Source organism: Colossoma macropomum, unplaced genomic scaffold (genome assembly GCF_904425465.1).
Source record: "Colossoma macropomum unplaced genomic scaffold, Colossoma_macropomum, whole genome shotgun sequence".
NCBI classification, from domain to species: Eukaryota; Metazoa; Chordata; class Actinopteri; order Characiformes; family Serrasalmidae; genus Colossoma; species Colossoma macropomum.
Genome location: NW_023494786.1, coordinates 5,908,212 through 5,935,592, shown reverse-complemented (window position 1 = coordinate 5,935,592; position 27,381 = coordinate 5,908,212). Strand labels below are relative to the sequence as shown.

The 27,381-nt window shown below is 39.4% G+C and overlaps 1 protein-coding gene across 2 annotated transcripts in view; it reads left to right on the top strand.

The window, feature by feature from the left end:
* The window catches only part of megf6 (multiple EGF like domains 6), a 117,074-nt gene that overhangs the window by 28,072 nt on the left and 61,621 nt on the right, over positions 1-27,381 (top strand). For both annotated transcript variants that reach the window (XM_036558675.1, XM_036558666.1), the window contains exons 5-10: positions 11,012-11,134; positions 16,261-16,383; positions 21,353-21,478; positions 22,874-22,996; positions 25,677-25,799; positions 26,880-27,017. In XM_036558675.1, coding sequence (XP_036414568.1) covers positions 11,012-11,134; positions 16,261-16,383; positions 21,353-21,478; positions 22,874-22,996; positions 25,677-25,799; positions 26,880-27,017 — 756 coding nt within the window. The remainder of the gene's footprint in view (positions 1-11,011; positions 11,135-16,260; positions 16,384-21,352; positions 21,479-22,873; positions 22,997-25,676; positions 25,800-26,879; positions 27,018-27,381) is intronic.

Genomic DNA, 27,381 nt, shown 5'->3' with positions numbered 1-27,381 from the left:
TGTGTGTCAAAACCACAGCAATACCGCTGTGTCTGATATGCTCAGAGCAGCACTGCATATCGGTATCGCTGCTGTGTTGAGAACCCAAATAATAGTCAACAGCAGCCCTGTGGACAGAAACTGACCACGACTGGGGTGGGATTTGGCTGTTAAATTGTGCATGAAAACAGAGGTGCTGTAATTCTACACTGATATAGTGGACCTATAAGGTAAGTGGAGCTTACAAAGCAGTTACTGAGTGGAACTTTTCTCTCTTATTGTCGTTTCTTCATCTTTCCATCCTTCTCCCCTTTTCCCCTTTTTGTGCTTCCTGTCAAGGAAAGATTAATAGTGTACGATGGACAAAACACAGATCAGAGAGAGACAGAGAAAGAGATGCCAGGTGTTAGTGACCTACTCTGGGTCTCGTAAAGGTCAGATATGCAGGTGTATTAACTCCACTCTGTAAGTGTGTAGATGTATGGAGGATAAGAAATCATTTGAAGCTGTCTGAAGTGCTTTCATGCAGGATGTGAGCTAATCACAGGATCACTTCCTCTGGACCTTTAAAACTCAGAGTTTAATGACAAGTGAAACCTTGTTAACTGAATGTAATCTTTATCTGTAACATGAGTGTAGAGCAGTAATGTAGTAGTGTCTTGATAGGTGGATATGTGGTGCTTCTTTAAAGGAGAATTATTATTATTTTTTTTTTTTTTCAAAATTTCTGCATAATTAAATGGTTAAAATGTGACCAAAGTCATTCAGAGTGGTTTGAGGTGAAATGCTCCATTATGGACAATTTTTCACAGTGGTAGCGATAGGAACCAGACCTCTGAAGAGTTTCTTCTATTCACTTTGGACGTAAATAAAAGCTATATTTCCTATCATCACTATAAAGACATCAGAATTGGTATGTTTCTCTGCAATAAACCATTTCACAGCAAACCACTCTGAATTACTTTGTTTACATCTCTGTGATTGAGTTATGCACAAATGTTTGAAAATGTTTGAAAATGTTGAAATTTCCCTTTAAGGACCCCTACCACAACATGTGTGCGACTGTCCACACACTGTGAGCATCACATAACCACTTCACCATTTCCCTATACAACTAAAGGACCTAATTCTGGCCTATATTTATGCGTTTGGTCGACACTCTTATCAGACTTACAATTTAAACATGTTCCAGAGATACATACCGTTAGGGGTAGCGTTAGGAGTCTTGCCCGAGGACTCTTATTGGTGTAGCTCCATGGATTTAAATGACTAATGCTGCATCATTGTTTGTTAGCAATAGCTAGCTAACTAGTGTTGTAGGTCTAGCAGATTTTATTACTTCATTAAACCTAGAAAAACTTTTTTAGATAGATAAATAGATAGATAGATAAATAGATAGATAGATTCAACTTTATTACCATTGCTCAGTGCAAGTACAAGGCAACAAAATGCAGTTAGCATCTACCAGAAGTGCAAATAGTAGCAATTGTGCAAAACGGATAGTGCAAATGTGCAATAACAGGCATAAATATGATGTATCTATGAAAATATATAACTATATGAACAATATATACACAATTATAAATATACCTATGAAAATGAATATATACATGTACATGTACACATAATACTATAAATACAATATATATATATATATATATATATATATATATATATATATATATATATGGTATGTTACGTACTGTTAGAGTTAGAGCAGTTATGTGTTGTATTCTATATACATCTTCTTTTACATCTTCTGCATCTGTGTGGCACCTACATATGTCTAAACAGAGTTGCCAGGCGTCCAGTTTTGGACTGGAGAGTCCATTTTAAGCTCCGTTATCTGGTACCCGGTTAGTTCTGGTTGGCTTATGGGACATGGTTTTTGCCCTTTTCCTTTACGCACAGAGATTTCTCTGGATTCCTTGAATCTTTGGATGATTTGCACTGTAGAGCGTGAAATAATTAAAATCCTTGCAATCCCTGGCTGAGGAACAATTTTTAACTGCTTTTTACTGATGCATTTTTGGCAAAAATGGTGAGCCTAAACTATTTTTCTCATAAAGCACTATACCTTTCCTATATGCTACTTTTAAACCCAAGTATGATTGTATCACCTATTTAAGATGTTTTTTGAACATTTCGCAATGTTCCTAGTCTTACATTACCCCTGTTCCAGCCTTTTTGGAATGTGTTGCAGGCATCAGTTTCAGAATGAAAGTATATGTACAAAAAAATAATGTTGTTTTTGTGTAAATATAGGTCAAAATTGAAAAAATTTGAAAATCACTTTTTATTGGCATTTTACCTATTGTCCCAACATTTTTGCAATTGCTGTTCTAGCCTTGTCATCGCACTTCTCTCATCCCTCTGCTTCTCATAGCTGTCTGATAGCCACACAGATCTATGTTACAGAAATCAGAGATCTGTAGGAAAAAAAACACCTGATTTTAGAACTTTTTGAGCGTCAAAGAAAGAGTATGAGTGCAGGCATTATGCATCTGATGGTATGAGAAGTGTGTTCCCCCAAAGCTGAAAGGAAACCCACACCACTGCCAAAACATGTGTGTGTGTTTAATCGATCCAGACATTTCTTAAACAGTGTCACTCACTGAAACATCTGAACACAAATGCACGTACATTTGTTTGGAACATAAGCCATGCTGCTGCCCTTTAGCGAAAGCAGAGTGGAAGATGCTGTTTGTGTTCTCCTGTTCTTCTCTCCTACACGATGTCATTAATTCTTCTTCGGGGCTATTATGGGATGTGCACTGCTGTGTCTTCAACCCTAACGGGATAAGAGTCTGAGGGTCTGAAGGGTTGGGGTCATAAAGGGCAAAAAGGTCAAGAAGATGCAATTCCTAGTGGAGTTAACAAGGCGGGGGTTCCTGATCAAACTAAAGCTGGCTAGAGTGACTCCCAAAGACAAGCGGTGCTGTAACCCTGCTTTCTGGACACTTAGCTGACCAATTGGATCGGGAGTGCTGGAGCTGAAGCAAAAACAATAGCACAAGCTGTAAAAAATGAATGAAACAGGCTTTTCATATGCAGGTTGCATTGTGGACTACACTGCTGGCTTACCAAAAGCATTATTCTGCTTCATTTGTGGCAAAAGTTTAAAGAAGTTTACTGCTGGATGTGCATCCAGGGAATGCTGGCATGGCCAGTTGAAGCTCAGTTATGCAAGGTTAGCTTTTGCTCATTATTAGCTTTCTCTCTGTGAGCTTCTTTGACTTGAACAGAGAAAAAGAGACTGTAGGGGAACATGATTTTGTCAAAGCTCTCTTAATGGGACAGCCCATATCAGCCTTGTGATTGGTGAGGGTACTGCTTATGCAAGCGCCACCTAAGATTACGACTGCCCAGTTTACACTGAAAGAGGAATTTTCTATTTGGTGGACACTGGAAAGTTATTCACAGGACATACTTTCTATATGTATATTGTGTGCTCACAAGAGCAAGATTAACCTATTTAGAAAGAAAACATAGATTTAGGCCTTGTATCTGGACTGTAGTCCATCTGTTTCTCTGCATACTTTGTTAGCCCTCTTTCACCCTGTTCTTCAATGGTCAGGACCCTTACAGGATCACCACAGAGCAGGTATTATTTGGGTGGTGGATGATTCTCAGCACAGCAGTGACACTGACGTGGTGGTGGCTTGTTAGTGTGTGTTGTGCTGGTACGAGTGGATCAGAAACAGCAGTGCTGCTGGAGTTTTTAAACACTGTGTCCACTCACTCTTCACTCTATTAGACACACCTTGTTGATCCACTTTGTAGTTATAAATTCAGAGACAATAGCTATTCTGTTGCTGCACAGTTTGAAGGCAACAATAATGAGTGCATATTGATCACCTCTCTTCTCTGAATGAGCTTGCATGCTCACTTGGAAAAAAACACAGTACAATAATAAAGGAAGCCTTTATTATTGAGCATCTTCTACACAGTGGTAGAAACACAATGGCACACAGATAACTGGTTCTACAAGCTAAAACATTTTGCAGTGCGCAGGATGAAGATGCATGTGCCATAACTCCTCTGGCGGAAGAGTTCAACAAGTTTAAGTGATCATCGCCAACTTCTCTGAATGGATCGTGTGTTTGTGATATTTGAATGTTCTTCATGGAGTTTTCTCCCTCCCAACGATGACACTGATGCGCAGCTTTAGAGACCAAGTGTGGGTGTGGCCTGGTATGTTGTATGGCGACCCATCCTTGGTTTCTACAGCTCCACAGATGAGCAGCTGGACACTATTTTCTCAACAAATAGAACTAGATGTTTGTCTCTGAAGTTGAAAATGTCCCCCAAGCTTAAAATGTCCATAAGAAAACAAATCACATAGAAGTGCCAGTGGAAATTTGCAGTATTGTTGCAGTGGAAATGTGATAAGAAAAAAACACTTATAAGATCAAGTTTTCTGCCTTAACCTATTACTTTACCTTAACCTATATTATATTACCTAACCCATAATATAACCTATTATGATGTGTTCATGATTATATGACAAAAAAGTTAAACAATGATCGGCGTACGTTTTGTCCTTTTTCAGCAGTCCATGGTTACTTCACAACAATAGTGTGCTCTAAACCAGGGGTGCTCAAATGTTTTGTTTTGGGGTCAAAGTGCAGTGTTTGATGTGGATCAAAGGCTAAAAAGACAAAACAGTATTCAAATAAAGAAGCTGACTAGGTTCAGAAATGCATTTTATATTATGACACTATATTCTCTTATTAAAATACTTTTAAAATACAATTACAAAGAAGAATTGAATAAGCTATGTATAGTACAGAAATATGTTAATTTTCTCAGAGGGTAAGGGGGTAGGGTTAGGATAACTTTCTGGTGGGCCAACTTCCTCAACATCCTCACAGGCTGACGTATTACTAATAATAAATTTATTTTTAAATAGATTTATTGAACATTTGTTTATTTTATCATATTGTAGGTCGACACCAGTTTCAAAAAGCAATAAGCCTATTATTAATAATAAGCATATGCTCATTTGGCCACAATAACATTGCCAGGCTATTTTCAGAGATAAAAGTCCCCAAAAAATCCCCCCAAAATTCAACTGTATTGATAAGATAAGATAAGATAAGATAATCCTTTATTAATCCCACAACGGGGAAATTTGCGGTGTTACAGCAGCACAGAAGACAGAGCAGCAGGAAATATACAAGCAATATATAAAATAGAATTAACAATAAAAGTATAAAGATATATATGTATATGTACAAAGATTACAAGAAAAATATACAAAGTATTAAATTTAAATTTAGAAATGTAGAAATGTATGTATTGTAGTGAGTATTGCACAGTGAATAAAATAGCAAATAAATAAACAGTAAATAAATGGAGAAATATTGCACTTGACATAATTGCACATAATGGTGGTAAACATGTTGACATGATCCGCAGTGAATATACTACGCATGGTGGATTGAGATATTGCACACAGTAAAGTGCTGTGGCAGTGATGTTGAGAGTTCTTGCACATGGAAAGTAATTGTAAACTACTGTCTACTGAGTGCCGTGACTGTTATAGAGTCTGACAGCGGCTGGGAGGAAGGACCTGCGGTATCTCTCCTTCACACACCGCGGGTGCCGCAGCCGGGCACTGAAGGAGTTGCTCACTGCTGTCAGAGAGCGGTGCATGGGGTGGGACAGGTTCTTCAGCATGTTTGTTAGCTTAGTCCTCATTCTCCTGTCCCCCACCACCTCCACTGGGTCAAGAGGACATCCTAGGACAGAGCTGGACTTCCTGATGATCTTAATTGCACTGCTGTGCAATTAATTGTGTGCTTAATTGCTCTGCTGTGTAAATAATTCCTCTAGATATTCACACCTCTTATATTAGATGTACTCTTTAAACATTGGCTAATATTTAAAACTACATTATGTAAGATTTGGGGATTTGGGGATTTCCTCTCTGGTGGAAATGTGTAATTGCACACAAACATTTTGTACTAGTCATCATGTCTTCTTCATCAGTATAATGTCGATTTTGCATTTGAGGCCTAAAGATCGAGACAGACTTTTTTTCTTAGCCTGTGCCTGTGATGTTAATACATAGAGATGTATGATTGAAATATATATATATATATTTACATTTTTTCCCTCCTAACTACTTCTAATTAAATGGAGCTACTGTTCTACTGAATCTACTGTTGTAATGCAATCTGTTATTTAGTAGAATCTCTTTGGTTTATTATACATAATGTACAGTTTCTGTGCAAAAGTTTCGGCACCCCGGTATGCTCCACAGACAACACACTTTACTGCACATTTTAGTTCACAATTACTGTTGTCCTGTAACAAGTACTTTATTTAATATATCGGGGGAAAAAATATTAAATGTGGCCTGTGAAAAAGTTATTTTGCATTTATATTGTATGTTTGACTTTCCCTGTAGAGTATGTGTGCGATTTGACCAGGGGTTTCTGTGCATATGTGCTCACAACTATACATCTAACTGTACAGTGCAATTTAGCTTTTTCTGTTGAACTTCACTCTTTGTCTCTTTCTTTTAAGTAATACTGTTTTTAGAACTTGTTACTGTGCTTAGTTATTACTTTGGAGTATTGGTACTTTAGTCAAAAAACATCTTTACATTTTTATTTTGATCTTCACTTAGTAGTCATAACAAATCTGAAAGGCCAGGAAGTGTTTCTGTTTTTCTCTTGCCAGTTAGCCGAGTTCTTGTGCATATAGATTTATTGTTTTTATTGAAAACTACAACCAAATTTATATCAATGTAAAATGAAACTAGGCTAACTGTTGCACTAATATTTGCAGGACAATGCCACATTTAAGTTTGCTGCCCATAAAAAGAAAACTTATTTTCACTTAGAAAATCTACAAAACATGTAATTTGACCAGGATTTGTTCAACCTTTTGCATACGACTGTATGACTGTGTGTGAGAGAGGGTTGTTAGAGCCTACAGATAGCAGACATTATTACAGGGCCTGTACTGAAGGGAAATGACTAACGAGAGGTAAAGACACAAACAAGCTGGAAACCATTTAAACTCTGTGTGTGTGTTTGTGTGTGTGTGTGTGTGTGTCACCGTAAGCAGTGGCTGAGGTGATTGAGAACAAACAGACATCAAAACTAGCTCGTCTGTCCATCAGCGGGGGGTTTCGTTAGAAATATCTTCCGACGTTTACGTGCAAAGCCAGTGTAAGTAATTGCCGGCTTTGTACAGAAGCATCTGTGTTCTGTCAAGTGGGACGTCTTAAACTAAACCACAATATGACCTCTGAACTTTGACAATCCAGTCTAACAGCCATACTGTGTTTTGCAACTCTTTGATTCCTTTGAATTGCAGTGTTTCATATTGTTTTCTTTTGGTCAGTGCTCTTCAGGGTACATTTCTCTACCCTGATGGGGGTTATTAAACTTTGTGACTCGAGGACTCAAATGAGAGAACTGACACCAAACTGGGATCTGAGCAGAACATTATTACTACACTGAGTTTAGGAAATTGCTTGGTGTGGTTCCAATAAACGATGCAGCTTATCGATGGCGAGAGAGACAATACCGGTAATGTACTGTATGGATGTTTTATTGTACGGATAACAAACCCTACAAACAAAAGAGTTGCGTGTAAGTTGATAGAACATCAGTGCTTGATTTACATAACCATTTTCCAACCTCTTTTTTATTAATTTCATTAATTAACTGTGCTTTTAAGTCATATGCAAAAGTGAACACCCCTGGCCAAATTATTTTTGTTGATTTTCTAAGTGAAATTAAGCAAACACATCTGATACAGGGGGACAAACATAGTGCACAAGTTCTATTTATTTTTACCATTATGCACAGGCCATTATTTTTCTTATTTTTCCCCCAAATATATTAAATCCAGCAAATAATTGTTATTGTGCATTACAATGTGCAGTTCTTAAAGTGTGTTTTTTGTACAGGGTGTGATAACTTATTTTCACTTATAAAATCAACAAAACATGTCATTTGACCCAGGGTGCACAAACTTTTGCATATGAATGTTTGTACGTGAGCTCACTTCTGATTGGCTGCCTTGAATTGTGCTTCATACAAAAAGCCGCACAGGCTGAAACAGCCTTTGTAACTTCAATATGAATGGGCAGGTCTAATGTGATGTAGGCCAAAACATTTTTGACCAGGATTTGTTCAACCTTTTGCATACGACTGTATAACTGTGTGAGAGAGGCAGTATGTATGTAAATGAGTTGGTTCTCATGACATCGTAGAAAGTGAGATCAAAACAGGCCTTTTTTTAGTTTAGTTTCCATATATGGGCTGCATGGGCTGGGGAGTGAATGATGTTTTGAATGATGTGAATCTTCCTCCCTCCCCTTTCTACTTCATATTTGCCCTGTCCATTATATCAGCTCTGGTGTTTTTCATGTTTTGATTGGGTTGAGGTGGGATTATTTATTTGATTCATACATTACATATTTATGTAATGTATCCTACATTACCATATTTATAATTACAGCTTTTCAAACAAAAAAAAATAAAATAATAATGTGAAATTTAGCACCTCGATTTCTATTAATAGCCATGTTTACATGCAGCCTGATAATCTGTTAATAATCTGACTAATAGTTCAGTCGGAGTAGAATACGTCCATGTATACATCTCAAACGGAAGAGACTAGTCTGATTGATGCATTCTGAATAAAATTTCTAACCAATTGAATGAGGTGGGTAATCCTGTAAATTATCCGTTAAACAGAAGAATAATAGCCGTGTGAATGCTTGTATCTGATTACATTCCCAATCAGAACGTGTAAGTACGTTCTGCACATGTGCATGGCATCATAGCATAAGTTTATAACGTTCAACATGGCAGGAGCAGAAACTGGTCTGCAGAGGAGACGAAGTTTATGCTCTGAACTTTAAAAGACAGCGGTGGGACGGACGTCCAGCTTATGTGTCTCGGAACATGACGTCTTCCTCTCACCCTTCTTTAGAGGACATGTGAAGCACATTTTTCTGAGTCAGACATAATTTTAAAGCAATTAAAAACACAAGCGCGCAAACTGAAATCTCACTCTGACTGGACTCACGTGATGTTCGCTGTCATGGTATCGTCTACGCTAAGTGGTTCCCTACGCATGTGCGTCATTTTGGATCTGATTACTCGTAGTGTGATTGTAAACGGATATTTTCCATCTGATTGTTGAGTAGAGTGAGCATAAACACCTCAATCTTAATCTGTAATCGGAATGTATTTAATCGGATTTGCAAAGATCTTTGCATGTAAACACAGCCAATGTGTGTTTTTTTTGTCACACTAATTAAAGGCTGGCTTTTGGGGTGAAACTTTCTTGCAACTTTAGTTGTTTTAAGATGAGTTCACTTGCTAAGATATTATTTTATGCATAAAAATTTATGCTGCACCATTCAGGAGCCCAGAATCTCAACTAATTAAAAAAATGTGCTTCCAGGGAGCGCAATGCCTGTCTTTTGCCAAGAGCTCCAGAATCACTAAAATTCCCTAAATGGAAAACAGAGAAATCACACACCAAGTGAAAATATGGGTACTCTGTCAAAATCTTACTACATTAAAAGTGGAAGTATTGAGCCAAAAATATACTTGTGTGAAAGCCAAAATCTACTTTTGAACATACTCATGTTTATAAAAGTAAATATTTTAACAGTTAAATGAAAACCTTTTTGTTTGGTGGTGTGCAGTGTGGTGACTAATGGACAGTACTAGTTGAGACAAATTAGCATAGTTGTGGGCAGTTTAATTTCATTTGATTTGGTCAAAATGCACCAGAACTCATAGTACTCGAGTACATTTAAGGTCAAAAAGAAAAATGTAAAGAAGTTTTTCTCTTGGCAGTGTAATTCAGTAAAACTACAAGTATTCAATTCCAATAATACGTAGTAAAACACAAATCTTCCAAAATAAACTCACCGTCTAAACGTTGGCCCTATCATCAGGGGATCGCAAGTTCGATCCCTGTCGCTGCCACAGCCATCCATGGTTGGGAGTCCAAGACATTATAATTGGCCTTGCTGTCTCTGGATGTCCCTCTCTCTCTCCCCATCCCTCAGCACGATGCTAGCCAATGCAGGCATCTGTTAGCTGACAGAGCTGCCACTTAGCATTCTTCTCCAAGTGCACTGAGCTGTACGATGATGTTCAGGAATATGATTCAAATTACTTTGAGGAACCACCTGCTGGTCTTCACCCTTCCAGCTTAGTAGCTTTGTGTAATGGGGAGCACTTAGCTATCAGGTGGAACTGGACATGACTAAGACCCCGTTTACATCTGGTCATTTAGTGTGACTAGTATCTGGATTATATCCTGATAATATTTTAGCCACATGCATTTACACTTTGTAGTCAAATGCATCTCTGGTCAGTCGGACTGAAATCTGATTGCTGTGTGGGACAGAGGGGTTTAGTTTGTACTGGGATGGGTTTTCATTGCCGAATGTGTCTTGGGGCTACAACTGTATTTACACTGCTTCATGTGGCTCAAATGTGTCTCAAACCACCTCCCGAAGTGGTGTGAGAGATCGGATTTGTGTCTGTTTTAAATGTGTTATGGGTGCATTTACACTTGCATTTTTGTGTGGCTTGGCCTTATCCAGATATAATCCTGATAATGATAAAGCATGAAGTGGTTAGGTGTAAACGGGCTCTAAATTGTGAAGATAATTGGAAAAATTGCCACCAAAAAAGGGGAAAAAATAGAAAGAGACTTTAGAACAAAGCTGTAAAGAGGAAGCTGCATTGCAGTGTACAGTTAGATGTACAGTACAGATTCTGTTTAAGATGATTTCTTTAGCCTTAAATTGTCTTATTTCAACTTTTTGGAAGGTGTTGCAGTTTATATTTGCAAAAAAACAATGAAGTAAAATATTAAATATCTTGTATTATGTCTGTTTAAATGCAGGTCAAAGTGGATCTACAAACCCTGATTTCTGTTTTTATTTGCATTTCACAAACTGTCCCTGGTTTAATTGTGTTGTCTGTAACTTAGTCTCAATATGTCTCCTTCTTTCTCTATCTCTCTTTCTCTCCAGATGTGAATGAGTGTGAGAGCTCTAATGGCGGATGTGAGGGGACATGCTGTAACACTATTGGCAGCTTCTACTGCAGGTGTCCTGAGGGCAGTACACTGGGAGCAGATGGCAAGACCTGCCAAGGTAACCATGCACACTAGCGATACAGTGTTTGAAAAGAAGTTAATGTTCAAACTGCAAAATGAACTTAAACAAAATGAAATTTTAAGTCAACCGAAGCATTCTTTTAATTTTCTCAACTTAGTTCAGTCAAATGTTTTCCAGTACACAAGCCTAAGGTCACTATGCACAATGCCAAGTGCCAGCTGGAGTGGTGTGAAGTCCACCAGGGGTGGTGGAATAGTGTTCTCTGGTTTGATGAACCATGTTGCTGGGCAGTCTGATGGATGAATTCTAGGTTGGTGGATGCCAGGAGAACGCTACCTACCAGAACGTGTAGTGCCAACTGTAAAGTTTGGTGGAGGAGGGAAAATGGGCTGTCATATAACAATGTCATACACCATAGACATTTTAGACAATTATATGCTTCTAACTTTGTGGCAGTAGTTTGGGGAAGACCCTTTCCTGTTCCAGCATGACTGTGCCCCTTTGCACAAAGCAAATTTCATAAAGATGTGATTTGACAACTTGGGAACCCCGGGGGTCTGCACAGAGCCCTGACCTCAACCCTACTGAGCACCTTTGGGATGAATTGGAATGCTAATAGCGAGCCAGGTCTTCTCGTCCAGCACAGTGCCTTACCTCACAAATGTACTTTTGACTAAATGGGCACAAACTCCCTCAGACACACTCCAAAACCTTGTTTAAAGCCTTCCCAGAGGAATGGAGGCTGTGATAGCTTTATACAACTCCATACTAATGCCCATGATTCTGGAATGGGACATCCAACAACCTCATATAGGTGTGATGGTCAGGTGGCTACATATTTTTGGTTATACATTGTAGTTTAAGTTGAGCTTACTCAGAAAAACAGTGAATTAGTGGCCTCCTTATAAGCTGGAATGGCATATATTTTTTGTTGGAATTGTTCATCCAGTGTAATCACTGCCAATTGCCAACTCCTCACATAGTGATTTGAGAACTTAGTTAAGAAAAAACATGTCATAAAAAGTATAATCAATCTGAAGTAGCTAACAAATATTCAAGGCCAAAACCTTCTAAAGACTATTATAAAACACCTTCTCGGGCATCAGGCAGCAACATATAGTGATATATGAAGTGGCTTGTAGAGGCATTAAGCTCTTCTGACTGGTCTGGTTCCTATCACCACCACTGTGAACATTTAGTATGATTCTCTAGAAAACATTTCACATCAGACAACTCTTAATGACTTTGTTTACATCTGGACAATTTATTTATGCTGAAAATCAGCAGAATTCTCATTTGACAAACAAGAAGGAAAGATCTGCTGTGACTTTCTTTCACCGTAAGAGAAAATGCGTGAGAGTGCGTGAGTTAGAAAACAGACCCAAGCAGCAACACTGGGCTCAGTGGGTAGCAGACCTCTAACAGACATTTGTTTAAAAGAGAGAATGTGCTGACAGGCAAAACCTGGCATATGTTACAAAGGAAACATGCTCTGTGTGTAGAGTTGGGGTGGGGGGGTCATCACAGATCAGTGCTGAGTGAGCTGAAGGTTGCAGTTGGTCAGGGTGCAGTTGATGAGGAGAGAGCAGGTGAGACAACAGACAGAAAAGACATCACTGCAGCTCTGTGTTGGGCATGTTTTCCACCAGCTCGTAAGATGTGTACTCCATTTTAATTTGTTCCGCCACCAAGCCCAGAAACATAGCTACCACTTTCACTGCTCCCCGACCTAACAACCAGCTCTTTCTTGGTTTCCAAGTAGCTTGCTTTGCCGAACCAGATAGAAAGTTCAGTAACACTAACATTTTTTCCTGCCTTTCCTGTTTATTATGGCCCAAAGATGAACAGCTGAATGGAAAAAGCTTCACTGAAACCATTTAAACCGAACAGATCACTCAAATGTGTGCAGATGAAGAAGAGACCCTGACAAGAGTGCAGTAAACCTTGAGAGAGTGGTGTGTTTTTTCACTCAGTTTTACCATTACTCTCTCTCTCTCACACACACACATCAGAACCATCTTGCTACATGACAGTTCAGCATACTGTAACATAATCAAAATAATACTAAAAACATATGGCCTCTCTCTCTCTCTCTCTCTCTCTCTCTCTCAATAAAGTTGAATTCAGTATTCCTTTTTGGTATGACCATACGTAATTGTCAAAGCACTAACAATAACAAGCATGCTTAAATCTCTAAGTCTGGATTTCATTGACAAAAAGATTATTTATAATAAAACAAATATGCAAGTAATGCTTTAGGCAGAAAAAACTCTCACTTTTCCAAAATGGAAATTTGCCTGTCCAGTGCCACTGTTTGGCCACTTTGTGTGGAACAGTTCTTTGCACTTGCAGGCATTCTTCTCATTTATGTTTTCCACAATTCCCACAAATTAATGTATTGTGTCTGATTCAAAATGCTGATGTATCACAAATGTTTAAATACAAAATATAGAAAAAAAATATGAAAAATATAAAAATGTATAAAAATATATAAAAATCTTATGGGTAATCCATCATTTTGGAAGGGCTAGTCAGTCTAGGCTGGTACTGAATCTTCCTTTTCCACCTGCTTCCATTGATTTTGGCTGATCTGTAGTTTATGGACTCTGGCTAGCATGTTGGTCTATATAGCTACCAGATCAAAGATCAAAACATAATTAAGGAAAGTAGATTGGAAAGGAAGTTTCATTCAACTATTCAGATGCAGCTTTAGTGTAGCAAGTCTTGTAACAAGAATGCTGATAAATATTAAACTCAAGGTCATTTTATATTCTAATCTTATATTCTAATTCATATTCTACGAGAATTCTTTAGATTGACGTCCCTTTTGGTGTAATCTTCAAGTCATGTGTGATCTACTATGACTTTTTGTGGGGGTTTATATAGCACTGTACAATAATGTCTTTAGTTCGCTAACAAGCTAGGCTAGCAGTGTTTGCTAAAAGGCACAGTAAAATAAGCATTAATTATGCCACTAACTGAGCAAAATATGCCAGTGGCTGAATGAAATTCACCAGTAACAGAGTTAAATATGCCAGTAACTGACGATATATGCCAGTGGATGGCAGACATATGCCTTGAGTTAAATAAGCCAGTAACTAATGAAATATGCTGGTTCCTGACTGAAATACACCAGTAATCAGTTACACATGCCAGTAACTGATGAAATTTGCCAGTGCCTGACTAAAATATGCCAGTAAGTTAAATATGACAGTGCCTGACTAAAATATGCCAGTAAGTTAAATATGACAGTGGCTGACTGAAATATGCCAATGAGTTACATATATCAGTGGCTGACTCAAATATGCCAATAACTGAGTTAAATATGCCAGTGGCTGGCTGAAATAGGCTAGTTAGTAGGTTAAATATGCTGATTGAAATATGCCAGTGGCTAAGTGAAGTACGTGAGTAACTGAGATAAATATGCCAATAGCTGAGTTAAATATGCCAGTGGCTGACTGAAATATGCCAATAGCTGAGTTAGATATGCCAGTGGCCAACTGAAAGATTCCTTCAGGCATCAGGCTGGAGTATTCATAACCATTTCATGTAATAACTGTCTGTGAGGAAGCTTTTAAAGGTGGACATCTGGATCCTATCACCACCACTGTGAACAATTCTGACTCATTAATAAACAGTATCAAGAGAACTGTAAATGAGCCAGAATTAGCCGAAAAGGCAATTTTCATCTGTTGTCCCGGACCAGATGTTTTCTGCTTTTAAACTGTACATGGACTTTGAGTAACTTGATCAGAAAACAGGCCCTTAAGCTACACACCAGCTAGGAAAAAGGGAATGGAAGAGGAAGTAGCATATCAAATCATTATTCCACTCTTTGTGTGGGAGTTTGTATGGATCAGTAAGACTAATTTTATCCATATTCTGTTGTTCAGTATCCCGCTGGAGTTGATTTTTAAGCATGGCAAGCCACAATAAAACCACAATTGAGTGAGTGAGTATTTACAGCATGTAAACAAAGAACAAACCCTGTCAATATATCAGAACATTCCTGTAATGCAGTGATTCCTTGAGCCCGTTTTAAGCATTTGTGATGCATCAGCATTTTAAATGAAGATGGAACTCAGTTCAGGCATGCACACACATACACACACATACACACGCACACACACACACACAGAGACACACAGCGGAAGCAGATCCGGTGAGGATGTGTTTAACAGATGTTCTCTAAATCTTAATTACCCGCGCAGGAATGGTCAGGTACTGTCTGGGCACCATTCCTCACAAGAATACATGGAAGCCTGTTCCATATCAAACTGTGAAACATTCCAAATGGAGGTTCCAGAATGCCGGTATTCCAAAACCTCTGGCATGCTCTGGAACTTTCAAAACTGTAAACATGCACAGATGTGTTCTGAATCGAAAGTCTGGCCAGATTCCATCTACTTTCTCCAACTTTGATTATGAACATCCACTTTTGTTCAAAACAACAATGACTTCATGCACTTTGATGATACTTTGCAAAGAACCTAATGATGTCTTAAATGTGCCGGCAATGCTGTGAGGTAATGGTGAGGTGTGAGGTGTGTAAACCTCCCTAACACTTTTCAATGAGTTTATGAGTCCGTTAACAGTGACAGGTGTTTGTAATCGCATTCTCTTCTGTAATTGAAGACCACAGTTGTCGAATATAAGCTTTATATTCATCAAACAAACAAACAAAAAAAAAGATATTAGCAGTTTTTTGCCACTTTGGTCAAGCAGCATGCCACTAGAATCATACAATAACTCAACGTTCCCGGTAATGTATTAGCTTATGTTTACACTGAGCCATCTGAGTAATTTCACAGGAACTGTACTAGGTTTTATGCAGATAAATTGCTGCGGTGGTCTAAATGGGATTTAGACTTCACAATGATCCCTTTGCCTGCTTAAGTACTGTTACATTCCAGTATGAAAGGGGATTATGAAATGGATACGTGTGACCCATCTCCTCTGTCCTGTATTGAAACAAGAAACATATGATCGCGCTAGTCCTAAAGGCCCAAAAGCAAATTTTCTTCTTTTTTTAATGAAAGAGCAAATCTGCCCTTGTTTCTACACAACTTTGATGAATATAGGCCTTTGTATGCGCATCACTGTGTGTATGTGTCTTGTTGCTTTTATGTATTAACATGGTGTGTTTGCGTGTGTCCCTGCAGATGTAGACGAGTGTGTGGAGCTGAATGGCGGCTGTCAGCAGAAGTGTGTGAACACACTGGGGTCGTATTACTGTGAGTGCAGTGCAGGATTTCGCATGCATGCTGATGCTCGCACATGCATAGGTAAGACCATCTCACATACACAAGCATGTAGCGTATGCATGTAGGGTAACATACAGTATACACATTCTCACTGCCATAGTCACTGACAAGTGTCAGGGTCCATAATTCAAAACCAACAAAACAGAGCAAGGGTCAAAACACAAGAAACGACAGAAAACTACAGTATATGCATTGGAAATGACTTAGAATTGCATGCAGTAAAAAGTAGACAAAAACCAAGTGGTATATATGAGCCATCTATGGAGCAGTTCAAAGGGGCCTGCACAGAAACAGCACAAGAGGACCGACATTGGAGCATAGAACTAGGAAGCCAGCCAAGTAGCCCACTAAGATGGGAAAAGAGCAGTTGCTGATGGGACTGTAGGGTAGGCCTTTGGCGCAGACAGGGCTACACAGTTGTCCTTCAGTGCAGATGGGAATACAGAGACATCCTTTAGTCTTTAGGTGCAGGTGGAGCTACAGAGATGTCCCTCGGGTTAGAAAGGGCTGCAGAGACGTCCTTCGGTGCAGACGGGGCAACAGAGACGTCCTCTTGTGCAGACAGGTTCTACAGAGACAACTTTAGATTCAGATGGAGCTACAGAGATGTCCTTCGGTGCACATGGGGTTAAACTTACAGAGATGTCCTTCAATGCAGACAGGGCACAAAAGGCTGCAGAGATCTCCTTTGGCGTAGACAGGGCCACAGAAATGTCCTTCGGCGCAGAATGGGCTGCAGAGCCGTCCTTTGGTGCAGATGGGGCTACAGACATCCTTCGGTGCAGACTGGGATGCAAGGACATGCTTAGATGCAGATGGGGCAGGTGTCCTCTTGTGTAGACAGGGAGCTACAGAGACATCTTTAGCTGCAGATGGAGCAACAGAGATGTCCTTCGGAGCAGAAAGGGCTGCAGAGACGTCCTTTGGTGCATACAGGGCCTCAGAGATGTCCTTCAGTGTAGATAGGGTAAAGCCTACAGAGACGTCCTTCGGTGCAGACAGGGCACAAAGGGCTATGGACTCGTTCTTTGGTGCAGACAAAGCTGCAGAAATGTCCTTCAGTATAGACCGGGCCACAGAATTGTCCTTCGGTGCAGATGAAGTCGCCCTTTTCCGCAGACAGGTCTGTAAAGTCGTCCTTCAGTACAGATGCGGCTACAGAGACGTCTTCCAGTCCAGACAAAGCTATAGTGATGTCCTTTGGTACAGATAAGGCTACAGAGACATTCTTTGGTGTAGACAAAGCTGCAGAGACATACTTCGGTGTAGACAGCTATGAAGACTAGATAATTGAGATAAAACTATTATTGTGCCGCATTCTCTTGTTTTTCTTGTGTTATAAATCCAGCGCACCCCGTACCTTTACAGCAGTGCACTTTCGCCCCTCCCTAAAAGCCTTCAAAATAATCTAATTTATTTAAGTCTTTTTAACAGTTTTTTTAGATATTCAGTAAATTACATCCTTCGGTGTAGACAGGGCTATAGAAATGTCCTTTGGTGCAGATGGTTCTGCGAAGTTGTCCTTCGGTGCAGACAGCTCTGTTTAGTCGTCCTTTGGTGCAGACGGGGCAATGGAGACATCCCCCAGTGCAGACAAAGCAACAGTGATGTCCTTTGATACAGACATGGAGATACAGACATGTCCTTTGGTGCAGACAGGGCTGTGGAAATGTCCTTTGGTGCAGAAGGAGCAGTAGAGATATCCTTTGGTGTGGATGGAGTGGTGGAGATGTCTTCTGATTCAGGCCTTGCAACAGGAGCGTCTTTGCTATTCTTGGCCACTGGCAAAGCCTAGAATGGTGGCACTTTTAGTATTGGGAAGGGGCACTAGAGTAGCGGTGCCTTGCCTTGGACGTGTGGCCTCTTTGGCAGTGGCATCTTGCACCCTGTCCCTCTCTCCTTCACTGTCACCATCAGCCCACTCAGCAATACAAGGGCTGGAACTGGAGTGATATAGTCCCCAACCCCCATATAAACGTTCCTCCCTCGACGAACAGAGAGTCAAAAGCAGAAGAGGTCCCAAAACAAAGCCTGTGAGTGTGTAGCCTCTCTCTAAAAGCCCCAACTCATCTAATTTATTTTGGCCTAATTTATTTTTATTTCTTATTTTGAAAGGCCCACACATAAACCATTCATTCCAAGGTGAGCTCTCTTGGTGGAGAAGCTCCAAAAGCTACCTGGGCTTCCTCAGGGTGAAACAACCTGTTGCTTTGAGTAAAGCTGGCACTCACCAGTAACACCATGAAACTCTTCAGCAGACCCATCAGGTGTAGGAAGGCTCTGTTGAGGTAACAGGCTTGTTAGTAGCTGTGAGGGGTCGCTAACTGCTGCATCCATTGTGGATGACGTCTTCTGCAATAAATGAGAAACGCCTTGTATTAATACGTGGTTTAGTTTCCAATAAAAAAAAGGTGATCATTGATGTCTGAAGCTTCATTCAGCAAACAGCAATCTGACTACTTTGGAATCTGGTTCTGAATTTTATGGTACAAACAGCATATCTTCAAATCACTAGATAGGCTGTACTGTAGAAAGGCCTTACTTTAGAAACAGCTGCTTTAGAGCTGTTCAGCTCATCACCCTCAAGCAGGCTTTTCCACAGCTTGGTCATATGATCACTCTGAGACATGTCTGGCTATGTCATCAGCGTGAGACAGCAGCTCGGAGCCATTCCCTCAGAGATGCCATCAATCAGACACTTAGGTAGAGAATAAGGGAAGGAGAAAGAGAGAACTTCTTTCCAGAAATCTTTCTGTATGTGATCCAAATAGGTATGTTTATCTTCTGCAACAAGATTTCCTTTTTCCTTTCTTAAAAACATAGCTCTATTTCAAAAATATGGCTTTGCCATTACAAGCTATTATATCATATTCCTGACAAATGTTTCTGGCACGCATACAGTCGAGGTACCCACTCGTGACTAAGATTGTGTTTGCTCGTTGTCAAAAGTGTTGTGGTGCTTATGCACAGGTGTACATCATACACCCACCTCTAAAATGAGTTATTTACCGAATACCCATCAACAGATTAGATGGGTGATAAATTGAATTTCATTTTCAATTACAATTTTGGCTTCCAATAACTATAAAGACAAGATAATTGAGGTAAAACGATTATTGTGCCGCATTCTGTTTCACAATGATGATCTCGTTTTATCTTGAGTTATAAATCCTAAAAGCCCTAAAACTAATCTTATTTATTTAAGTCTTTTTAACAGTTTTTTTAGAGGTTCAATAAATGCATGATGTTTCCAAAGTTGAAGAGTAATCAAGTTAAATAATTGTAATATCTTGATAATCTTGATTTTTGCCATAATCGAACAGCCCGACCAACAGACAGCGAGAAATATGTTGGTACCTGTTTTTTGGGGGCTTGATTTGAAAGCAAAGAAGTCAGGCTCATTCATACGTGCCCAGTGTGCTCCTCTATGCTCTGCAATGTTCTTCGTGCCATCATGCTCTATTATAGTGGTGGACAATATGGTAAAAATATAACATCAAGATATTTCAAGATATTTTCACAATAGGCATCACAGTATTTAGTTTGGTTAGATATGTTGGAACTTATAAATAGTTTCCAGTAGGGCCAAATTTGCAGTTGTTCAGTGTGCTTAACATACTAAAAATATTATATATACAACATACTAAGAAAAGCATATTATGATGTACTTTATGCACAGAAGTTTAATCCACTTGCATAAGAAAGGGGAAAGTCAAAGGAAAGTAAGAGTTTCCAAAATGGGAGATCAAAAAATTATTAAATTTTATAGAGTAAATGGGACTAAGAATCAAACAAGCCTGGGTAGACCACCAAAACTGTCACCATCAGATAAACAGCAGTTAAAGCTTTCATCTTTGAGAGAGAGAGGAAAATCAAGCTGCTTCAGATCTGAAATCATCCACAGGTGTTTCTGTCCATCCTTCCACTGTGAGAAGACAGCTCAGCGCTATGGGTCTGAAAGCTGTCAATGTCAGTAGATAGACAAAAAAGAAGAACATTTGCAGAGAAGCTGCTGGTGTTCTCAGAACAATGGACTGTCTACCCCAGAGTCCAGGCCTCAACATCATTTAATGTGTTTGGGATTATTTGGATCATGAAAAGCAGAAAGTGCAACCAACTTTGAAGACTGATCTTTTAGGTCCCACAGTATAGGCACAGTATACTCCCTTATTCAGACACCAGTGCAGCACTGCTGGTTGCATATTAAAGCCCCAGGAGATCCGTGTTTTCTGTCTGAGAAGGTAACTTCGCTCTTGTGGGCGCACAATGTACATCTACAAAACATGTCCTGAGGATAACTTTTCAATTACCACTAAATGACTGATGTATGTCTCCAATATTCTCCTCTTTCTGGGCAGTAAACTGGGCAGTCCTAATTTTGGGTAGCAGTACCCTCACCAATCACAAGGCTCTCTGTTTGTGTCAGAAGAACTTACAGAAAGGACGTTAACAACAAGTATAAGCTAGCCTAGCAAGTATAACTGAGCTATCAGGCTAGTTTATCTCTGCTTGTCTGCTCTGTCCGTCTGTTTGTTTGCCCATCTGTCCTTCTATTTGTTTGTCTGTTCCTCCGCCTGTCCATTCATTTATTTGTTTGTTTGCTCAAATGTCCGATCGTTCATTTGTTTGTTCATTTGTTCGTTCGCCCAGCGAACTTCTCCTTCTCCTGTAAAGTTACAATTTTAGATAGACCATAGTAGAAGCTATTTCATTAATTTCTCCTTGCTCTCATTGTTGTGTTTGATTCTGCTTGAGTGTCGTAGTAGACTAGGATTGTTGGACTAAGGGGTGTCAATCATGCATGCTCACTAGAATATTATGCCATGCACAGAAAAATGATAAATTAATCCATGTTTTGTCATATTTCCATCTTGTTTTTTAATTAAACTTTGCTGGATATTTAATGTAACACTCAATTTTGATATCGTACAAACGCTTTTAAGAAATTACACTGTTTCCTTGAATGTTAACTGTGTGTGTTTCCCTGTAGCTGTGAACTCTTGTTTGGTGAAGAATGGCGGTTGTGAGCACACGTGTGTGGACCTGGGGAACGATCACTACAAGTGTGAGTGTCGGCGTGACTACCAGCTCAAGAGTGATGGCAGGCACTGTGAATGTAAGTACACACACACATACACAGGCTGCTTTCACTTCATAAATGTCTTTAAAGGGGAACTCCACCGATTTTGCAAAATTACTTAATCATTCAATGGTTTAAATGTAACAAAATCATTCAGAGTGGTTCGGTGTGAAATACACCTTTCTAGAGAAATTTACAGAGGCAGAATTGTTCTCTGTTATGGTACTAGGAATCGGACCGTAAAAGCTACATCCCATTAAGTTATTACACAGAATGGTTATGAATGCGTTGGTTGATACCTGAGATGTTGTTTTGTGATAGACACCGGTGTTGTATTCGATTCAGTTCCCCCCTCAAATTCACGATCCCTTTGACAAATCAGGTCCTCAGGCACGCGCGTTCACTGAACAGATAACAACGCCAAGCAACACTGGAACTACGGAAAATGAAAAGTTTCAAAAGAGGTGTGTACAGCAGCTGTAATCAACCAGTCAGCAAGAACAGTATAAAAAGTATTTATCAGTATGATTGTTTACTGTTTACTCGAATTGAAAATAATATTTATCATGGAATCTCAATTATGCCACGTTATCTTGGGTGAATTTATATTGGGGATTGGGTGAAAACACACACGGAAAAATTTATTATTAAAAAATTATAAAAAAATATATTATTATTTTATCATTGCCATCATGACGTATAAAACCTTACAATACACATGTAAGGTCACTGGTCATTTTGGATAGCAGATAAAATGGTGATATTTGTAGTGTAGACATAATGACATCGGGCTCCTAATACTGTAATAGAAAACAATTTAGGCTCTGTAAATTTCGCACTCACACCAAACCACTCTGAATGATTTTGTTTACATCTAAACAGTTGAATGATTATGTAGTTTTGCAAAATCGGTGGAGTTCCCCTTTAATGTGGACGCTAAAGAAGGTACAACACCTTCTCTTTTCCAAGACCCTTGCTGATATTGAAACCTTGAGTATTAGCTGATATGGATACCAATGCAATTTCTCCTTTAAATTCTACTATGCTTTAAAATGAACACCTCACTAAAATAGAGAGCCTAAAGTAGGCTACCATACTCACTACTCACATACTCTACTACCCGCAGGAGGATATACACAGCTAACAACATTACATCACACAATGTGAGTGTGAGCTCATTTCTGCTGATATTGGCCCAGTAATGATACCTGCCATCAGATTAGTGTCATCTCTAGTGAACAAACATCTGCATGTACACACTGACATCATGTGTTATGGATAAAATAATGCACAACAAATCATCTTTGCAGCAGCGATAAAATGAACAAATAAACAAGCGCTTGTGCTGTGTTATGAAGTTGTGTTTGCATACCTGCATGAAGTAAGTTTCTGGCCTAAAGGTGAATTGTTTTGTGTTGACTGTGTGTAAAGTGAAGGACCCATGTTTGGAGGGTAATGGTGGATGTGCTCAGCTGTGCAGCAGTGAGAATGAACTCATAGAATGCAGCTGCAGAACCGGATACACACTGGCCACAGACCACCAAAGCTGTGACGGTAAACCCACACATACACACACAACGCACCTGGACACACACTGACTGCATAAAACATGATAGTACACAAAGAAGGATTTCTCAGTAAGCTGGATAACTTAAATTGAGGATTGTCAAATAGAAATGTTTCTTAGCTCTTCTTCTGTTGGACAGGCTTGTTTTTTGGCTGCCCAGGAAATCCTGCCTTGTGGAATAACCCTGGATGTTTGATGGTGCACATACGCATACAGTTGTATACAACAGTTCGGGCACCTCAGGTCAATGTTTTGTTGAAATTTTAAGTGAAAAAAAAGGTTAACTTCCTCTGCAGAGAACACACTTCTGCACATGTTATGCACAATTACTGATTATTTGCTGAATCTAATAATTTAAATATGCAAAGCATATTTGAGCATAAAAACATTTTAGACTGAGACTACCCTTATAAAGCATTTATAAACTGGTTAAAATTTGTTTAATAAAGGTTGTTAATTCAGTCATATACACCTAATTAATTAAAAAGTGGACATAGGAGATACAGTAGATATATATGTATGTGTTTTGACTGCATCTGGAGTTACAGTTAATTGTCACCTCAAATTTCAAGAGTCTAGCAACCTGGGTCTGGTGTACTATGTTAGTTCCCATGGAAGTGCATAAGTTCATGAAAGACGTAGATGTATTGGTCATTCAAAAGGCTTTTCCATTTTTATATTTTAATGGTTACATTTATTGAACACTTGTGAATACTTGTTGCAGCCCTAATGTATAGTTTTTCTATTTGCGAATCAAGACTGTTTGCGAGAATCAAGAATGTGGTCTTGTTAGAAATTTTGAGATCTACACTTTTGACAGAATTTCTCTGCTTGTTTCTGTCTCATTTAAGAGCTTTACAACCCACCCCCAGCTGACCAGGGCCTTGACCTCTGTTAGGTCTGGACACCCAAACACAGTATATTCAAAGGCAAATTAACCCTGCCATGTGTTCAGCTCATCACTAGCCTCAGTGTGTGGGTGTCCATGAGAAAAAGAAAGTGAGAGCGAGTGTCTGTGACAGTGATCCGCTACCTGAACTCATGGTTCACTGAATCTCAACCTCTTCAACTGACGAGTGTTTATTTTCTGTGCCCTGATATGGTGACAGGTACATGTGTTCACTGTAGGGGTGCGGGAAAAAATCGATTCTTAGATGCATCGTGATGCGGACGTGAATGATTCAGAATTAATTCACAAATGTCAAAAATTGATTTTCAAATATTTCATTTATAACGTAATGTTGACGGAACGCAAAAGGCGGAACTTGGAAGTGTGGAAGTGCAGCGCCCGGACAGTCTGTGGTGGCACATAACAAAAACACCACTGATTGAGCGAGAAATCCGACCGGCTCCCTCTGCATTAAAAGCCAGGTTAGATCAGGAGTCACAACCCAAATGTTAACATTTTGTCCTTTCAACAAAAATCGAACCATCTTGGGAGCCACAACATTTAATGTCCAGTATGTCTCAGTATGTGTTAATGTCCTAGTTTAGGCTAAACAATATAAACGAAAACGCAGATTTACTTCGCTCTGCTTTAAGCTTCGTCTACAGCCGCTTTCCTCTCCTTTCCCTCAGGAAATTTTTCTTCAGAAGTAGATCAGTTAAATGTCTCTCAACGTTCGACTGTTTTCTGAGGCTGAAGTCGCTTCTTATTCTCCAGCTTCTTGTTCGAATTTTCCCGTTCCACCTTAAATTCTAACTGAGGCACCGAATGTAAATGCGGCACCATTTAAGGTGGAACGGGAGAATTCGAAAGAGAAGCTGACTTCAGCTTCGCCACTTTTTAGTGTCTGACAGTCTCTCGTTGCAGATTTAACGTACCAGGAAACCAACTGTGCTGCTTATAAATGCGAATAACGCATCGTTGCTATGTGACCTGCAGTCTGCACGTTGTTGCGAAGCAGGGCTTTCGCGCTATGTTGCACACGTCCCGTCTCAAAGATACTTTACTGACACAGCGATCCCACCACTCTCTACAACGAGACCAAAACCGAAGTTATAAAATCACTAAAGAAACCGGGTAGAATAGCTGTAACGCGCTGCGTGGACATCCATCACCACTGGATCTTATTTCACCGTAACTGCGCATTTTATCGTAGATGAGTAGCAGCAGAGCTACAAGAGCAGTGAATGAGAGCCTTCTAGTTCACTTGCCACATCACTTCCATTTGATTTATTAAAAAAGATATTGGAAGTAAATTCATTATGGATCATTACAAATACTTTACTTTAAAAGTACCAAGTCACTTTAAATAACAACACAGAGTCACTTAGTCACTTTAAAATGTATATTGTCTCTATATTCTGTGTATATTTTAGGTATATTTAATATATTTCAGTTGGTTTTTCTTGTATTTTTATTTTTACTTATTTACTTTCTGTAGAGTGATTAGCTGAGCCTCACCACAAGCATTTCAATGCATAAATGTCCTGACATGTTGTGCAAGTGACAATTAAACTTGAAACTTGAACTCGAAACTTGAGCTCACACAGTGAGAAAATATAAATGCTATATAGAAAAAAAAGATGCATTGATAATCGTTTTATAATCGCATCGCAGCCCTCTGAATCGTAATCGAATCAAATCGTGAGGTGCCTAGAGATTCCCACCCCTAGTTCGCTGTGTCCAGTTAGCTAATGCTGTGTGTGTCTTTGTCTCCTCAGATGTTGATGAGTGTGTGTCCGGTCAGGCCAGGTGTGCTCATGGCTGTGTGAACATGCTGGGCTCCTTCAAGTGTGTGTGTAACCCTGGATTTGAGCTGGGGGTGGACGGGAAACAGTGCTACCGTGAGTACACGCACACACCTTGTTTTAGGACTTGTTTTGGGATTTTTAGATGCAAAGCACCTTATCGGACTTGTGTTGTTACTCACTCACTCACAAACTCACCAGCAGGCTGAAGATTCTCCACAAAGTGGAGTTATTGGCACTCACGTACCTCATTGAAAAGAAGGAAACTGGATGCCCAGGGCACAACCTTATGCAGTGCCACATCTATTACTGATTTTACATGTCCAAGTAGAACTTGTTTTTGGTGTTTTTCTCATATCCGTTTTCCCAGCAATCTGAAAGACGTTTCTTGAGATTTTCCATTAAGACAAGTTTAGTACTGTGAAAGTATGGATTACATAATCTAGGGGCTATAAGTAAAGGGAGAACAGTGAAGGCCCTAAAACAGAGCCTTGTGGGACACCATATTGCACTTTTTAATATTAGGAAACTCACTATTTTGAAGCATATAAACAACAGGCAGTGAGAGCTAGCCAGACTAAAGTGCTACAACTAAGACCCCTAAGTTTAAAAACACAGACAGAGAAGCACATGTCCCCTGCAAAAAAATCAAAACGGTTCGTTTTTGGGAACTTTTAATCTATCAGTTGCATTGATAATCAAGTACTTTTTTTAAACATCAACGAGTGAGGGCTTAACTGATCCATATATATGTACTTGTAAGTTTGAGGAAATTTAGAAATTTTTAATGCTTCTTTGAAGTAGTAAATTCGTGAACTTTCCACAGCTCGGCACACTATTTTCTAGCAGTGCAGAAGTCTTCAATTCATAAGTAGTCCGAGTACAAACAGTACAATAATGTTAATTTCCGCTAGCACTTCTATGGGGATTGTAGTATGTAAGTCCCAGGCTAAGGTTGGTGTACATTCACTTACCACAGAGGGTTCAATATTACTTAGGCCAAGTCTACTTAAACACAGAAAGGTATTTTATGTTGCAATTTTGCAGTAAATCATTTAGCAAGGTAACTGAATATTGTTGGATTTGTTTGTTAGCTGTGTGCCAAGCTCTTCAGTATAGACCTACTTAAAGAAAGACGTTTTAATTCATATACATGCAACTTTTCTGTCTTCACAGGTATTGAGATGGAAATTGTGAATGGCTGTGAGAAGGATAATGGTGGCTGTTCCCACCACTGTGAACACACCACCAGCGGCCCCGTCTGCTCCTGTAACCACGGTTACCAGCTCGCCTATGATCTCAGGACGTGTATAGGTATGGACCTTGACCATTCTCAGGTTACAGTGCGTCTCTTAAAGCTTTAATCAGGACTGCTCTTTGCAGATGATGCTGAGAGAACCAGTTGTTCAAGTGGTTCAAAGCAATGCTCAAGCACATAGCAACAATCTTTATGCTCTGGCACTTTTTAAAAAACTACTGTATGCACTTTGGCAGTAGATTGCTTTTGAAATATGGAGGTTGCAGGGGACCTGATGTTCTACCTCATTCCCTTTTTGCATAAATATATAGCAGAAGTAGTGGCATCTTTAAGCTGCTTAAAGTTTTATTACTTGTCACTGACTTCCAGGATTCTTTCCAGTTTATAAGCTTAGGACTGTATGTTGTGTTTTGTTTTACA